Genomic DNA, 17,574 nt, shown 5'->3' with positions numbered 1-17,574 from the left:
CGTTATTCTAATTATTGATTTACATACTTAACGAGTGCTTTGTCTCTTCTAACAGGACGTTATCGAGGAGATGTGTAATGTAATATCCGTAAGACATCCTCACGAAATGGATGAATTCTCGTTATACTGCATCGTCGACGGTGATGCGTTCACCATGCCATTAGCTAGAGACGAATATGTGCTGGATGTTACGACGGAACTCTACAAGAATCATCAAGTCTTCTACTTAATATTCTGCAGGTATTTATTTAAAAATAATGTACATATGAAATAGACATTCAGAAATAAGGCCCCAAAATTATATTTGATTTTTATATGTTCTTTACGCTAACTCAAAAATTTATATTGAAAAAAGTTGAACTCTCTAGAAGAATGCTTTTCTCCTCAAGGTTATTTGAAGCCCATTTATGGCTCAATGTATAATAAACGACGGGAAATAAGTAAATAATATAATATTTTATATGAACAAATGTTATATGATCGTAAAATTTTTACAAACGGACATTATTTTTATGCTTCTATATGTAAAGGTATTCTACACCTAGATCGAAATTTTGTTTTATCTAGATCCGTGTGGTACTACCCTCTTAGACTGGACGCTCCACTGTACATAGAAGTAGTGTTCAACCAAATCGCTCCGGACTACTTGGAGGGTCTCCTCCTGGTTCTACCCGGAGAGCATTTACCTCAAGAAGTCGTGGTAAATTTCTCTTAATATCCCACCAATTATTTAACGCTTGCGTTAAAATAAATAACGTATTTATCAAATAAATTCAAACTTTTTATTTAATATGGTTGAAACATCGACGGAAGATTATTAAACATTCGTACATAATGAAGCAATTTTGCTATTTCATTGCGTTTCTCGTAACGAAGAATATTATTAGTAAATTTTTCATTTCCCTTCCAGTACGACATGGCGCAGATAGCAGCCCTTCTCCACAGAGCAGCAGACATGGCGCACGAACCAACCACCAAGGAAATTAAATATCTACTACCGAAGCCAGTGCTCAGTTTACGGGAGCCACGGCCTCAACAATGGGCAAACATGGTCCAGCAGGCATGGAACAATGTACAGCACACCGCGGTGGCTGCCTGTAAAGCACAGGTTCTTGGTAAGCATTCTAAAATTGCATCTCCATTTCTTCCATTCGAACCATCTATCAAACGAAAGGCTGAGGATCACAGTGGAGCTAGTAAAAGACAATAAGCAATTAAAATTTCCAGCGTTTTATAGAATTATCATATGTAACCTTGGCCCTTTATGGTAGCGAATATATTAATATTGAAATCAAGGTTTAAAGAAAATAGTATATTCCTGTTTCTGTTTCAGAAATTTTGTGGAAGTGGCCGTTATTTGGATCTAGCTTCTTCGCCGTGAAAAAAGTGCCTGAAGGAAAGGAGAAGGGTGGCGATCACATACTGGCTCTCAATAGACATGGAGTGCACTTCATTGATCTAATCACTCACGTAAGTCATTTACTAACATGAATATTTATACAATTTTACATTTATGAGTCATCGAAACTAATCCTTGGTACTGGACAATCATACAAAGTTCTTTAGTCATCCTGTAATAATTTACTTCTGGTTTATTTACTGAACTATGCAACGTTAGCTTGTATTCAATTTTTATACATTATATTAATCACAAATTTTTGTCCCGCAATCTTAATAAATATTTTAGTTCCAACAAATATATTGAACACTAACTAATGAAAAATGAAATATCTATAGGAGTATATATTTTATATTTTCTATCATATATTTTTGTGTGCTTTCAAGAATATACAGTGTATATACCATGAAAATTATTTGAATCTAAACACGAATAATTAGTTGTATTTACAAAAAATGTTTCCTATATGAATTAACAAAGTAAAATACTTGAAAAATTTGCAGGAGACGCTGCACCACTATCCCTACTCCGAGGTGATCTCCACCCGAAAAGTGAAGTCCGAGGAAGGAACCCTCTATCTAGACATGAAATGCGGCAATCTGATGCAGCAACGTATCACCAGGCTTCAGACGGAGCAAGCTCACGAAATCTCGCGACTGATTAGACAATACATCACCATGGAACAAAGGGCGACCAACAACCAGGGCGCTGCTATTGGGTTCGGCATGAGATAAGATTACCAAGCTACGTTTTACGTTCGCTCGTCGTAGCGTGGGCGAAAATTCCAATTCTTTTCATCGAGTGGAACACAGGAAACAGGAAACACAAGATGAAAGATCTGTCCCCGAGGAGTCTGTAAAATACAAAAGCTTTAAATGCTTTATTTAGGGAATATTTTCTATGTTTTCAAGAGTCACGAAGAAAAGGAATAAGTCGGCCGAGCACTCTGAAATTTAGAGAAACACGAAGGAAGATAGTTTTCAACAACGAAAAGAATAATCGATAACGTTTAATGATCGTTTTGTTAATTGTTATCGAGGATAGTCGTCAACGACGTGCACGTTTTACTCTTTTATTATTTATTTATTAACGAAGGAGGCGATTGTAAAAATTACGTAGAAGAATTTGGATAAGATTTATCGGCAGGTAACGCGAGTAAAGTGAAGAATTTGTTCCAAGAGTCTTTCGATTTGTAAATATCTCCAGAAAGCTTTAGCAGCGAAAAAGAAGAAATGTTTCCGCGAGAGGAAGACAACAATGAAGACAAACAAGAACATTGTTACAGAGTCATTGTAACTTTCGTTGAAATAATAGCAAAGTGTTTCGCACATTTTGTTTACGTTCATAGAATATTCTTCCATCGCCTTTGACCGATGCAATAAATAATCACCCTAACTCACTCCACGATGCAAATGCAAAACAAAAAATCGAGGACGTTGCGTTTAGGTGAACGACAGCGTGAAAGAGTAAACCCAAGAATATCCGTCCAATGTCCAAAATAGAGTTTCATAATATAGTAACATGATCTAGTTACACCGTGTTGTTTTCATGTACGAGCGGTTTTGAACATGATCGTCATCCTCGTCGAGGTGAATCAATTGTTGTACGTAACACTGAACGTTGATGTACAGAAGAATGACGAAGAAGAAGAAGAGGAACTAATGCTCAAGTATCTAAGCAATTATTCTCGGCTCTGTAAATACGCGTTTAGAAACGTTTTAGAGGAAGGGAGAATTGCGTGAACGATTGAAGGAAAGGACGGTAGGTCCTGTGAAACGAGAAATGTTTATAAGAGTCTCGATTGTTGATTACTAAGGCTTAGTTAGTAGGACACGTCGATACTCTCGGTGGCGAACTGCGTTTTCCGGTTGATTTCTCTTTCTTGTTCAAGTCCAGATGGTAAATTTCTTCTTTGTCTATGAACTGCAAAGAAATTGTCGATCGATCGTTGAGAACGGCGAATTAAATAACGATGGAGTCTCGATTTTCGAATAAAATCGTTTATTTATACAAAGTGTAAGAAAAAGAAACAATACGGTAACACGAAAGATTTTATGTAAATCCGATTACAGACTAATCTTTAACGAGTACGTTCTGATGGAGACTAACAAGCTGCGGTTACATGTTATCACAAGGAGACATTACTATTATTAATAATTGTACGTATGCGTATCGATGTGAAAAGAGGTGTTAAACTTTATATTAAAATTTCTACATGTACGAAAACTGTGTGCAGTTTTACATCCGATACCTTCCTCCTTTGCCAGAATTAATTACAGAATGACAAGAAATAATAGCTTTTGTTATAAATATACATATTCTGAAAATGAACATAGGAAATTTAATTTTACATATAGATTAATGTTTTTTTTTTTCATTTTTTGCGGGCAGTATGAATATACGAAGACAGCGAGTGAGAATAGTGTTCTGTGCATGAATGCAATTAAAATTCTAACACTGAGTTGCGTAAGTCTTTGGGAAACATTTAATCTTATTAAGAAACAACACAATAAAATAGTTATTCAAGTTGTAAATAAGCAACCCTTTTTGTTATATTTTGAGTAGATAAATTATATTCAGTGAATATTTAAAATTGATATTTTAAAAATGAAACTAAAGGGATTATTTATTTACAATTTGAAAAATTAATTAATATTTTTCTCCGCAAACAAGAATCAACCTTAAAGTAAAAATAAGAGACATATCAAATCGAAGTATACAAAACTTATACATATATGCAGATTTATTAAAACTATGTGTGATACAGAGTAAAGATGGTAACTGAACACGTGGTTTGGTTCTTGATTTTAGTTTCCAGTACCCGATAAGATCCCATGTTCTATCAATTTCTCGTGTGATTAGGACTGGAGCCAGGTGTTTTCGTTTTCATTTCCTGAGGCCAGTTGCTGGCAGTGTGTCGAACGTATCCAGGATCAGTCGGTGAAGATGGCATCCGTATCGCAGGTGTTTGAGTACCTGTGCTCGTGGTTCGAAGTGCATTGAAACACTCTTCCAGCACCTCGATTTCATCCTTGTCATGGTCCTTGCCGTATCCTTTCGGTGGCGATGGAATATTGAACGAGACGTCGCGATTCTTCTTCTGACTCGACGACGTTCCTCGCATCCGAATTGGCACGTTGTCGTACTGACTCATGTCAGAATATCTGTTAATATAAAAAAAAAAAGAAAATAGGAACGAGGACAAAATTTTCCTAACGGGAATGTGCTTTTACTAAACTTCTAACGAAATGCTTCATTGGAATTGGACGATATGATCACTTATAACAGTGGATGTTTTATTATTTATTTTATTTATTTGATGATTAATTTTGAAGTTGAACAAATAAGAGGACTGCATTCCATGCAGCTTAAATTTTATTTTTCTTTCAAATCGTATATGTCAAGCTTCGCGGTTTCAAATTATTGGAAAAATTAATTTAAACAAATTGTACAAACTACTATAAAAATTGCATAAAAATTATTCAGATTATCGAATCATGAACTAATTATGGAAACATATGAATCTCTTAACTATCGTCTTTGTATAAATATAGCTTGTAACAGTGCATAAGTATAGTTATAACAAATATAGCGAAGAAAACAATGGAGAACGAATAGCACTTGTAAAAAGGGGTGAAGTTTGAATAGGTACAGTCAGAAAAAAGAAGTGCCGTAGTCGAGACAAATTAGCCTTCGCAAACTCTAGCGCCCACTTGAAATTCCACAGCTGAAGAGTTTTTCCTCGCGCTCGGCATGCCACGTGACGTTCATGGAAAGACAGCAAGTGCGTAACAGAGTCAAAGCCGTGTCAAGAGGTTTCCTACACACAGGACTAACGTCAAGACTGCAAAAGGAACAAATATAGCGATCTGGTCTAGCCACATTCGAGTAAGCCGTTAAATTATGGACGTCAAACTTACTTTGGCCAAAAACTAAATTTTCACTTTAACCTCGTGTAAATCGCAGTCATAGAATTATTTTACTGCAACGAAAAGTATTTTAACTATTTTCGAATCAATGTTAGTCATGACAACCCCATATTAGTAATAATGGATCGTGGGCGTTCGAAATAAAAATAGAAATCAGCATACATTCGAGAACTGAATTTATTTATTCATATAGAAACGAAATAAGTAACAAGTAGTTTCGTAGCTGCCGCCTGTGCGAAGAGCTGCATCGAGATTCATTTCGTCCAAAAACATAGTGGCAGTGATGTTAAAGCGGCGTTAAAACTTATTTTAGCGCCCAAAATAGATTACTCCAGATTCGATCCGAACTGTTTCATACCTTATATTTAATGATAGTACCATCTTCGTTTCCTACAATTTTTACGAGATCGTTATATTTATTCCATGCATTTTACTGTTATGCTTCTATGTGTAACTGTCACAGCTAGGAATCTAGTTGGACTGTTGGAAGGACATGAATACATTTAGAGATGGAAGTGAGAAACGAAGGACATGCAGTTAGAGTGAAAAAAGTAATTATGAGACAGTTCCAAGAACAGAAATTGTGGAAATTTTTAGAAACAGTATTGTACACATTCATTTAATTTTACAAATTTTAAACAAAAAAGTGAGGGCATTTATATAAATACATATAAACATAGTTGTACTCTGTATGCATTTGTACTTAAAATAGGTCTTTGAAAACATCGTATACCCACATACCACTATGTAAATCCATCCAACATACCTGTATGCGTCAAAAGCTTCGTCGACATCATGCTCGACCTTCATTATCTTCACACCAGGATTGACGATCTTTGCGAACATGGTTTCACTTCTGCCGTTCGTTTCAGTCGGAAAACGAGGCGTGTCCACTTCATCCACAGGGCGCTGATAAATGTCTTGACCCTTGTAGACCACCGTAGGCATCTCCATTCTGTGATCGACTTTGTACGAATCCCTTTTTCCATTCACTTGAGTCTCAGGGCCGCGATACATCTGCGAGTTTCTGAGGACCCTTCCATTTTCAAAGTTCTGCGTGTACTCTTTCTGTTCTAGATCATCGCGTACGTAACGTTCGTCCTCGTCGTTTCTGCGCCCGACTTTGGTGAACTGATTCGAGGAATGATCCGATTTCCACTTTCGAGGATCTTCGGATGATTCCTGAGCGCTCGTTTGATGTCTCTCCTCCATCTTTTCAAACCCGTCGTTAACGGTGCCGTCATCGTCCTTCTTTGAAACTTTTGGACTACTTGCTTCTGGGGATTTCGTTTCTTTCTCGTTGACTACGCTTGTCGCTGCTTGGTTTTTATCTGTGGTATTTTAGATGAAAGGTAACTGAAGTCCTTGGAAGAGACTTTATCGATTATGTTTGTCTCTTATTTAAGGGTAATGTGACGATGGTGGGTGATGGAGTAATCAAACTTTCGAAATATTTACATTCTTAAATCGTCCAAATAATTGATACTCAAGTATCAACATGTATAATTTCAAACTTACTGAGTATTGTGATTTTTTATCAAATTGATTGCCTTGACATTTTAAGTATTCACGAAAATACATAATAAATTATAAAAATTCATATTTTTATATTTTTGATTAAACTTCATTACTTAGACGTTTTCTACTTAAATAATTCACACTATGTTGTGTGAAAACGAAAGTAGAGTTGATCATTTTTTATCAAATTGATTTCTGATTGAATTGATAACGTTGATGGTCTAAATTTTCACTTAATATTAAATTATAAAAATATGAATTTTAATATTTCATATCTACTATATATTTCTACGTACATTTCATACCCCGTATATATTTAATTCTAGTCACCTACAAGTTCCAATTAGTTGCAAATATTTTTTTTCCATTTTCTCTTTATTCACTCAATATTAAATTATAAAAATATGAATTTTAATATTCCATATCTACTATATATTTCTACGTACATTTTATATCCTGTATATATTTAATTCTAGTCACTTACAAGTTCCGATTAGATGCAAATATTTTTTTTTCCATTTTGTCTGTGACTTACCCTTTTTCATAGTTAAATGTTTCGCCAAGGCTTGTTCAAGCTTCTTCTTGGGTGTACTCATTAATAAGTCGCCGATGAAAACCAACGCCGTCAACAAACACAACGCCCCGAAGACGGCAGCATTGTCCACCAAATCTTCAGGAACGTTTTCAATAGAGGCCATGGACAAAGCGCCAACAATGGCGAAGAGAATAACGCCAAGCCCCAGAAAGAATATTTCCTTAAATAAAAAACAAAGAGTGTATTCGGATATATGGCAACAATGATCGTTAAATTATCCGTTGCCATACAAATACTTCGATATTCGATATCGAAATATTCGATAGCCAAACAAAGCAACGACTTCCTTCGTCTACCAGCCTTTATTATCCACGAAACCGTGTATCACTTCCGTTCTTATACTAAATCTGAGAATAAAGACGACAAAGTTCTCACGAATTCGAATATTAAGAAATTTTGTTTGACGAAGAAGTGAGAAAATGTATTTCTTTTCAAAACCTTTCAAAAGTGACTGATACGAGTCTCCTTACGATTCTATTTTTATTATTCTCCCTCTTATTATTATTAAACGCCTTTGTAATGCACATAGGAACAGTACACATACATTGTATGCAAACATAAATAATTCATAGAGTATTGAGATACAATCAGAGACTGAAATAAATATCTCAGAATTGAATTTGATAAATTAATGCACACACAGATATTAAAATTAACACTGGAATATCAAATTATGCATTTTAAATAATATAGCAAATAAATAAATCTTATATTTTGTCAGTTCCATTTTAATAAATAACTTTCATTAAACACCCATTTTAATTACTTCCAATTTACATTGTTTGTGTGAATTAAAAATTGATTAAAAGAGAAATTGTTCATGTGTGAATCTTTGGCAGTTTCATTCTAACAACTAACTTTCTTATCCACATACTTTAATTGCCTCTAATTTACATTGTTTGAAGTAAAAAGGAAAAATAGCAATTCGACTCGATGTATTTTTAAAGCAAATTTCCCATCTAATGACCAATAGAGGCTGATCTGCATACAAGAATCGCCATGATCCGCCTAGCCTCAGCAATGACTCATTAAGTAAGTCACAGTAGCGCACGCATTACGTGGCTGAATTGCCACACGCCAAGGATGCAGTTACGTGCTTCATCTCGTAAGGCTGGTTGCATGAAGGATACCTTTAACCTTGGCAATCAATGACAGAGCTACCTGGACACGATACGCCACCGATATTCCCACGCTATCGTTGAAACGCATGCTCTAATTTAGCTAGTTTCTCGATCGACGTGCCGACCTGCATATGTCTAAGAAAATAGGAAAAAGCATCCTTGAGAAAGAACTCAATCAGCGTTCAACGGCGTATCATAATTGAGTTTATTATGCCGATCTGCTGCGCCTAACGAACGAGGCGTGTCTTCGGGAAAACGATTCACACCAGGAAGAATGTTGACAATAATAATAATACGAGATTGCCATCGTGAGAGCGTGAAGTAACTCGCCTAGGATAAGTGGTTGTTCCTGATTTTAAATGCAAGGTAATCTGATTCGTTTAAATGGGAGATAATGAATATAGTGATTGAATCTCTTTTAATTCTTTCAATATTTTTACCTCTTGGTGTTATTTGTATAAATATAAGACATATACAAATTATATTGACACGTACATTGAAAGTAAATAAATGATATTTTTCTATTTCATTGTTAGTATAATTGCTATTTGTATTTGAATTGTATGTGAATACTCGATGAATTAAAATTTCTATTATAGACTGAAATGACTATAACACATTAAGTTTTTTACTGATGCATCACAAAAATCTGAAATATCAAGTAAGCATTAATGAGCATAATAATCAAAGATTACTTCGATAACTAAAATCTCCTGCTGCTTTGTTCATTAAAAAGAAAAAATACATCAATGTTTGATAACAATCGGTGTCGTTGAAGGCCACCGTGTACCGTAAACGAGAAAGACTATCTTGAATAGCTCGAACAATGGAACTATTAGGGAACCGCAAGGCCTTGCATAATTGTCGAGGAAGAAGAAATTAAGAGTTCATAGAGCGCACGTTGAATTCCTTTTCGTATTGCAAGCGAGTAGCGTATGAAGAAATAAGAATGCAAAAAAAACTTACCGTCTTCCGACCAGAAAGCTCTCCTGTTGCGGCAGCAATAAGAAGCCCAGTCGTTATTATTATGTAGCCACCGCTGGTTGCTGTTGCTAGAGCAGCACCTAAATTAACAAATACAGATACTGCATATTTTACATTTACTTTTGACCAAGGTATAATGTACTATATTTGTACATAGTCACATTTATATTCATTACATTTATTTTTATTATATATTGTAGCTATATTTGTATTATATATTATGCACACATAATATTCTTGTGATACGTGTTAATTTATGCGGTATAAAATTTTAATAATTATTTAGGCTCTTAGTTTTTCTGTAAACAATAGAGAATAAAATGGTACATGTGTAAATATACTCGTACCTATTGCACCCCATGTCACGTTGTTTAGCAAGGACCATTCTCTGCTACGACTTCTCAGGTAATGAAACACTCTTCGACTCTCATCATTAGTTACTCTAAGCGCCACAACACATGCAATGCACAATATCTGCAAATTAAATGCTTCATTAATTAGATTTATTCAGTGAACCCAGATGAGTAATACAGAAAGAGAACAAGATTCAATGTTTTTCCTTTCCTCGAGTCATTTTTCTCAATGTATGCACAGAAACAATTATAAATAATTAATTATGGGAGCATACGCGGAAGTCATTATCATCGTTCCATGGGAACAAGATATTTAAACCAATTAAAAGAGACTTGTTAAACCGTGGAGGCTGCTTTATACAGAAATATTGCTCATAACTGGTTTAAAAATGTTAGCGTTTTATTACAAAAATTGATATTAAAATAAAAATTGGGATTTAAATTATAAATTGAAAATTTCACTGTGGGCAAATAAAAATTATTCTGTTTAATTGAATAGAAGCCACGAATTTAATTTATTACAAATTGTTTGGTTGGCTGATGTTTCTGGGTTACAGTAAATTTGAAACTTATTGACTGCCACGCACCACTTCGATGAGCCTGATGAACACTTTCCGGTTCCACATGTTCCAAACGGGAGAACGACCTCGCTGCACAAAAATTTAAAGAAAGAACTGCTGCTGACCCCTTTGCGCAATTTTCACTCTTGTTCGCCGCATTACGAGAAGTCACAGGCTATTAGCAAATTATCCAGCTACGAGCTAGACAGTTAGAAGTCACAATACCGTGATTTTGAAACCAGTCATTATTATAATAATTCACCGCGATGAAAAATGCACTGCTGACGTTTCAAAACTTATAGTTTCAAGAGCAAGTTTATACCGAACGGAGAGTAATTGAAACCCAAAGATCTTTAGCTCAAAAAATATAAATCGTAGCCTTAGGAACGGATATAATTCTAAGTAATAACGCTTACACCGACTACCTGCCTTTCTAATCAAATTTCATAAGATTAAAAAAATAATATCTCGTTCTTCCCACTTAACACAAATTCCACTTCTTAATCGTTAATTTATCCTGCAATAATTGTTTTCCACTAACTATTCCTCATTCAAAAAATATACACTAACGTTAATCACCATAGAAAAACTCAAATGCAGAACCCATTTCAACACAACCCGCATAAAAAAAAAATGTTCATTGCACTCAGACGCAGTTAATTCGTTAACGCTGTCGAAAACCAGGTGAAAATAAATACAGAGTAATCAGAAAAAATCAATTCGCAGCAATTACCGTGCCTCTCGTGCATTCTGCAAGAACACTATCGGAACTAAGATTGATCGTTTAAATGTGGGGTTGAAGAAGGCCGACTAAATTCATTCCGATGTCCAGTCGAAGACGAACAAAATTAGCAATCGACGAAGAAAGGAGAAGCACAGTGGGTCTTGTCTTTCTCATTAGCCGGTGCCCCGATCGGAAGGATTGCGAAAAAGAAGACTCGAATCGCGACGCGCTCGAACGACAACTGAAGAGATAGGAAGGCTCGTGGTTCAAGTTGCACTAGCTAACCTGTCGCGTAAGAACGTCTGCGTACTGTAGGTAACAACAATGCTATTATCGCACGGTGCATTGGCGCAGGACGGTGTGAATTTTCGCAATGGATACCATGGAAGTATTTGACGAACCCGCGGGTACCTTGAACCGGTTCGATAGTCCTCGGTTGAATCACTGAAGACAATAAAAATGAGTATACAATGTACTATTCTTTTGATATTTATTTCTTTTGCTGAAAAAATAATTGACATATGTATCTAGAATTTAGGGCGTTTGTTAGTAAGTACGTATACAAGATTCTGTTAAATGTGCAACTGTCAATTATTTTCGAAGTTAGAAACAATACTCCACGTCATGTCAGGCAGAATCGTTCCAGAATGTTAAGCGGTTACTATTTTATTTCTTTCAGTTTATGGAATAGTCTATTTTTTTATGTAGAAATATCTATTATTGTTACCCAAAATAAAAAAAGTATCCCCTTCAAGTTTCATCATTAAGCAAGAATTTTTTGTTATTTTCATGAATTTTATAAAATATTTCAACATGTAATTTCAAGTTGTTAAAGAAACATATTTTTACACATTCCACAGTGATCTATAAAGAGCTAACAGCTCGTGAATAAAATAACATTAATTATATTGAATACCAATCACATATTTATCTATTTATCAATCTGAATACTGTTTGCTGTGTAAAATAATTAATTTACTATCAGTTAATTTCTGAGAACTTTCGTAAACTCTATGATGTTATAAATTGCTTGCTGGATATTCTGCTACTATTATTTTTCTATTGATTCATAGTGTGAGTCACTTGCAGGCATGAAATTAAGTAGTTGACTATATTACCGGAAATGAGTCTTCATTCGACAGAAACTCTAATAATTGCACTCCCAATTAAATTTGTCATTTTCACAACTACTTTGATTCTGTTTATGAACAGTCGCGACAAATTGTGTTAAAATATAATTGAAACTCCACAAATCCAATTTTGAATATTACTTCTGAAAGGTATTAAATAGTTAAAAACTCTGAATTACTAAAACAACAAATATCTTGAAAATCATATTATACATTTAAAGAATTTTGTGTTTTAAAAATGCTTTGAAAATTAAACAGACTTGCTTTTGTTCGTCTGTGGCCACCCGTGTGGCACGCGTCTCGATTACTCGAGGACAGTCTGAAACATTGTATGACGAATTCGAGCGAAGAGGTCATTTATCTCTAACTTCGAGTGGAGTGGCACAGGTCGATATCTACTCGGGCAATAATGTAAACTCAACGAACAGAAAGTTTGACGTTCTCCAGTCATCATCGATACTAAATTCAATAGTTCATTTCAACTTGTACCTTAAATTGAATCGGATTCGTATCTTAATTTAGTAAAGAAAACTTTTGGTTTTTGCAGAGAATTCTCGGAGATCTTGTATTTCTTTATCTAAAGTAAACGTGTTGTTGAAGTTGTAATGAATTATTCTGTTTACAAACTAAAATTTCCAAACATAAAAGCGCCATCTTAGAGAGTACAGGCCGTATTTTACTACAAAATTAAGAACTTGGTACTAATAACGGAAATTTCCAAGGACGTCGTGTCTGAGCAATCACAGAAAGGAAAACAGAAGAAAGAGCTTGAACATAGACGAAACAGAGAAACTTGCAGGTCGAAAGAAGAGAAGAACATTCCCTCCAAGGACCGATTCCAGCAGGCCGAAAAAGCGCCATCTGACCCTACGCAGTTGACCTATAGCAAAGCTCGTAGCTTACTGCATCAGTCCCATTCAAACCGCGGTGGTGTGTTTGTCGATCATCGATTTCTTATTCTAAATCAACTTTTATTGTCTTTGTCTATTGACTTGTCGAATCCATTTGACCGACTTGATGTTTTAATTAAAATAAACTTATCATGTATTAAACGGAAGATAATTTAACGAAAGTAGTGAATATATATTAAGAAAATAATTAAGATGTCGATCAACGTTAAGGATGACGAGATTCAGGGTTGCGAAAAAGAAGAAATGACCTTTGACTCAAAGATCGAAGAATTAACTCTGGGCTCGAGTGAAAAACACAAGGATGATAATAAAGCGTACTTGGGTGAGTGTCTATTAAGAATATATGCATACTATTTTTTTTATCTATTTAGTATTTATTATAATCTGCTTCAAAGAAAAAAGAATAATTAAACAAAAATTAACATGTAGATATTTCAACCTCTGGTTCATCTTCTTGTCTAATTTATAATTAGTAAGCTCTTATTGTATTATAAGCTTTATTTCACTTTCTTTTTAAAATAAGAAAATAATTGATTGTTGTAAAAGAATTTGTTATAATTAACACGATAAGAAATGATTATTCCATGATGATTCGTGCCCGATTATGAACACATACTTTTTCTATTGTGGAATGTTAAAATTACCGTTGGTGGGTTATTGTTGCCTTCCTGTCGTCTCTTGTTCTGGAATATAGAAGTATGGGTGAAAGTATCCGCGTTCACACAAGTTAAAGATCGTATAAAATGCAACTGATATCCTAATCATGAATTAGGATCATAAATTTCAATTGGATTCATAAATTTTAATTATGGTTAGGATTAAACTGATTAATACGAGTTTTATTCTAAATAATGTTAATTAAAAATATTCATATTTATGAATAGAAGAAGAAAAGTTGTGTAGAGAAATATTTGGAAGTTAATATATGTTTTTCATAGCATTATTTTGAAACTCTGTAATTTACTATTTAATATGTGATTTGTGCTAGGAACAGTAGTATTTATTACTGGACTAATAATAGGAGCTACCAATAACTTTTCTTGCCAGTATTTAAACGAATTTCGGAATATTTCATCGATGTAGTACATAATTAATAAATTATTCTTTTAATTTTATACAATATACAAATTGTATATGAAATAGCTTTTGAAATGTTATTTGCTTGAGAAAAATTATAATCTGAAGACGATAACGAATATATATTTCACTTTGAATGAATAAAAGCTTTTCAAATAATTATTTGACCGATTAAACATATCAATTAAGTGCATAGTGATTGCATTAGTCATCTATTACTCGAAGAAAATTGTGTAGTAATTAATATTTCATTAAATGCGCACTCGATAACGTTTACAGAATGTAATGTTAAAGAAATGACTAATACATTTTCTACATTTCTCCCTATTTTTCAGTCGTCATTATTATTAATATTTTTATTATTATATACAGGAAATCAAAATGCAATTCCACAACTGCAAAGTGCCGACAGAATACTTAACGCGAAGAATCAAATTGAAAGTTGCACAACGTTGTTAAACTTTCTAGCCGATTCCCAGTGGACGTTGACGCAAGTCAACGGACAAAGAAAGCTTGGACCACCGCCAGGATGGACAGGACCGCCTCCTGATCCCAAATGCGAAGTTTTCGTCGGAAGTATCCCGAGGAATTATTCCGAGCCCGAGATCGTCCTCATATTCAGTACTGTCGGCCAAATTTACGAGCTGCGACTGATGATGGACTTCTCCGGCACGAACAGAGGGTACTGCTTCATTATGTACACCACCGAGGAAGAGGCAGCTCGCGCCGTGAAGCAATTGGATCGGTACGAGATCTACCCTGGCAAAAGGATCGGCGTGGTGGCTAGTACTAACAATCGTCGACTTTATATCAATCAATTACCTCAGAACCTTGACTCCGAAACTATTATCAGGGTACGTTTTTTACAACATAATATTACGTCGTTGATTTTTTGAACGGAGTGTAGGAAGTGATGCTTAAAATTGTGTACAGTCCACGCTTTAATCGATTCTCATCTATTTCTATAGCGTCAGAATCAAAGCTTCCTGAAGAAGGATAACAAATGGAGTAAAAATTTGTTTCGATTTCAATTTGATTACTGTGATTAATCAATCGTGAAATTATTTATCGACGGAATAAGTTAATAAAGTTCAGCTTCATAAATGTTCCAATGAATTTGCATGTGCATATATTGTTGTTTTTATTTTTATTTTGTGACTTCTTTTTTTTTTTTTTTTTTTTTTTTTGAATAATTTACTTATAAAAGATTCTTCTCTTTTCAGCGCATGTACGAGATAACCGAGGAGGTTGATAGTGTTGCCGTTTATCGAAATATGAGCGGTTACGTAATGTACGTGTTGGTTTCGTACAAAACACATAGAGATGCTGCTATGGGAAGGAGAAGGTTGGTGCCCGCAGCGGCATCCATTTTTGAAAATTGCGATGTGAAGATAGAATGGGCTAATCCAAATATGACTCCTTCCAACGTGGTAGGTATCTGAGTTTGAAGAAAATAGTTTATTTTTATTTGAAAATATTTTAGTGGAAATGATCGATAATATTTATTGCATACTTAATAGTATAACAATAGGATTTTAATAGTAGAGAAAATTGAATCACATACAAGTAAATTTTACCATTTAAAAGTTAAATATTGCGATTGCTAAAATTATTATCGGTAAGTGTTGACCGAGCAAAAAAGCGAGGCAATGACAGAAATCTGACGAAGGGAGGTTAATTTTTGCAAATATGCGCCAGTCGCAATTTACGGTTCTCCTTTCGTGTCTAAAGAACAATGACATCGGTCAGTTATGGTCCCACGTGAAAATGGAACGTGGGTATTTTACCCGGTTGACTTGTCTCTCAGCAAATGGCATTACGATTTGCAAGAATACGCAGGATGCCTTGTACGTAAAGTCCAAGCGATGATCACATTATGAAATCGGTAGAGATCGCGTTCTTGTGATTTATATCTTGATAAATTGTATACAAGAATTATCACACTTTTATTAATGAGAGATATTTGAACGTGATTTCGTCCATTTGAATAAAATATACCTGACTTATCAAATAATTATTATACTTCAGTGATCAAATGTCTTGTAACTTTAATCGAAACAACTTTTATGGATTTTTATTTAGTCAATTAAAATATTTAGAACTCTGGCAAATACTATTCGAGTTTAGTTGTATAGAATAATTCATTGTTTTAATTTTTATTTCGTTTCTAATTCTAGCAAGTAATTTTCAATATTGTATGACGATACGTATTTATCTCCGTTAGTTTTACTCTATCTTCAAGTATTTTCAACCGTTACCTTCAAAAGAAAGTGAATATTAATCGACTAAAGCACCACACTAAGTTTCATTGGTATTAAAAAGATTTGTTTAAAAATTCTTTCTATGAACGTCGGAGTTCCATTCAAAATAAACACGTTACTCTACGCGCGAAGTAAGGTAGTATACGTAGTAAGATAGCATGAATGAAACAGTTCAATGTTTCGCCGACGAGGGGCACTGCGAGTTCCGTGGCGGATTTTAATCTTTAGTGAATGCGCAGCTGCACGTGAGTCGAGTCGATCAGCTGATCGTGTGCTTCGTCGGTCTAACATTTTCGGAGTACGAGTCTGAATTTCGTACGGTTCAAAGATTAACTTAGCAAAAATGAGCGTCTCCAAGGTAGAAAACAGTGAATACAGTGATTATCGTAGTCCTTTAGCGACTCGGTACGCCTCGAAAGAAATGCGATACAACTTTAGTGAGCAACATAAGTTCAGCACGTGGCGGAAACTCTGGGTATACTTGGCCAAGGCGGAGATGGTTCGTAGTTGTGTATTGATTCTCGAACCTTGAATGAATTATCGTAACTAGTTTACATGTATCACGGCTTCTTATCAGATGCATTATTTCTTTTTGTATTGCTAGTATTATTTATTCGCTTATATTTATTACTTATATTTTATTAACAATACGTACTGTTTACGTACTTTCGTTTCCCTTCTTTCCCTTTTAATTGTTGCAGCAGAATTCTATTTTGAGTTATATTTTATTTAAATTGGAGCAACTATAGATTACAGCCACACTAATGGAGTGTATTATTACAGTCACAATAATGGAGTACATTATTATTATATTTTGAATGAAAATTTCAATATTACTCAAGTGCAATTGAACGCATAAATAAACCATTAAAAAATATGGTACATGTTCAAGGGGTGAAAACTACCCTTAAGAGGGTGAATGAAATATTTATTTAATTACATTTCTATTAAGATCGAGAGTACCAGAGTTAGAAAAATGTAAATTTAAAGTTGAATATAAGAAATGTTTATA

At 34.4% G+C, this 17,574-nt stretch overlaps 4 protein-coding genes across 7 annotated transcripts in view; 3 read left to right on the top strand and 1 right to left on the bottom strand.

Moving 5' to 3' along the window:
- Positions 1–2,133, top strand: part of LOC128885847 (unconventional myosin-XV) — an 87,707-nt gene extending 85,574 nt beyond the window's left edge. For all 3 annotated transcript variants that reach the window (XM_054140162.1, XM_054140163.1, XM_054140161.1), the window contains 5 exons: positions 56–240; positions 568–700; positions 911–1,115; positions 1,334–1,470; positions 1,903–2,133. In XM_054140162.1, the coding sequence (XP_053996137.1) occupies positions 56–240; positions 568–700; positions 911–1,115; positions 1,334–1,470; positions 1,903–2,133 (891 nt within the window). The remainder of the gene's footprint in view (positions 1–55; positions 241–567; positions 701–910; positions 1,116–1,333; positions 1,471–1,902) is intronic.
- A 2,102-nt stretch (positions 2,134–4,235) lies between these two features.
- On the bottom strand, positions 4,236–11,469 carry LOC128885857 (uncharacterized). Of its 2 annotated transcripts, none has more exons than XM_054140173.1 (7): positions 11,193–11,469; positions 10,487–10,549; positions 9,894–10,020; positions 9,529–9,626; positions 7,382–7,601; positions 6,095–6,659; positions 4,236–4,563 (listed from the first exon to the last, which is right to left on the bottom strand). In XM_054140173.1, the coding sequence occupies exons 2-7, from the start codon at positions 10,523–10,525 to the stop codon at positions 4,242–4,244; spliced, it is 1,371 nt and encodes a 456-aa protein (XP_053996148.1). In that variant the 5' UTR covers positions 10,526–10,549; positions 11,193–11,469; the 3' UTR covers positions 4,236–4,241. The 2 variants fall into 2 exon arrangements, with proteins under 2 accessions (XP_053996148.1, XP_053996147.1); XM_054140172.1 differs by having other exon boundaries at positions 10,487–10,660; positions 11,193–11,467.
- A 1,953-nt stretch (positions 11,470–13,422) lies between these two features.
- On the top strand, positions 13,423–16,305 carry LOC128885867 (probable RNA-binding protein 46). The gene is made up of 2 exons (XM_054140187.1): positions 13,423–13,546; positions 14,674–16,305. The coding sequence occupies exons 1-2, from the start codon at positions 13,468–13,470 to the stop codon at positions 15,195–15,197; spliced, it is 603 nt and encodes a 200-aa protein (XP_053996162.1). The 5' UTR covers positions 13,423–13,467; the 3' UTR covers positions 15,198–16,305.
- A 489-nt stretch (positions 16,306–16,794) lies between these two features.
- Positions 16,795–17,574, top strand: part of LOC128885856 (adenylosuccinate lyase) — a 36,995-nt gene continuing 36,215 nt past the window's right edge. The window contains exon 1 of the mRNA XM_054140171.1: positions 16,795–17,061. Within this exon, the coding sequence (XP_053996146.1) occupies positions 16,906–17,061 (156 nt within the window). The 5' untranslated portion in view covers positions 16,795–16,905. The remainder of the gene's footprint in view (positions 17,062–17,574) is intronic.

The sequence above is a fragment of the Hylaeus anthracinus genome, unplaced genomic scaffold, assembly GCF_026225885.1.
Source record: "Hylaeus anthracinus isolate JK02 unplaced genomic scaffold, UHH_iyHylAnth1.0_haploid 11982, whole genome shotgun sequence".
Classification (NCBI taxonomy): domain Eukaryota; kingdom Metazoa; phylum Arthropoda; class Insecta; order Hymenoptera; family Colletidae; genus Hylaeus; species Hylaeus anthracinus.
Note: the sequence above shows the minus strand (reverse complement) of the source record. Positions and strands in the feature narration are given on the sequence as shown.

Excerpts from the sequence above, each read along its gene's own strand:
- LOC128885857 (XM_054140173.1), bottom strand. The coding sequence starts at position 10,525 with ATGTGGAACCGGAAAGTGTTCATCAGGCTCATCGAAGTG. Across the intron at positions 10,021-10,486 it reads TCATCAGGCTCATCGAAGTG|ATATTGTGCATTGCATGTGT; the intron begins GTGCGTGGCAGT and ends TTTAATTTGCAG. Across the intron at positions 7,602-9,528 it reads AGCTTTCTGGTCGGAAGACG|GAAATATTCTTTCTGGGGCT; the intron begins GTAAGTTTTTTT and ends TTTTTATTTAAG.
- LOC128885867 (XM_054140187.1), top strand. The coding sequence starts at position 13,468 with ATGACCTTTGACTCAAAGATCGAAGAATTAACTCTGGGCTCGAGTGAA. Across the intron at positions 13,547-14,673 it reads TGATAATAAAGCGTACTTGG|GAAATCAAAATGCAATTCCA; the intron begins GTGAGTGTCTAT and ends TATTATATACAG.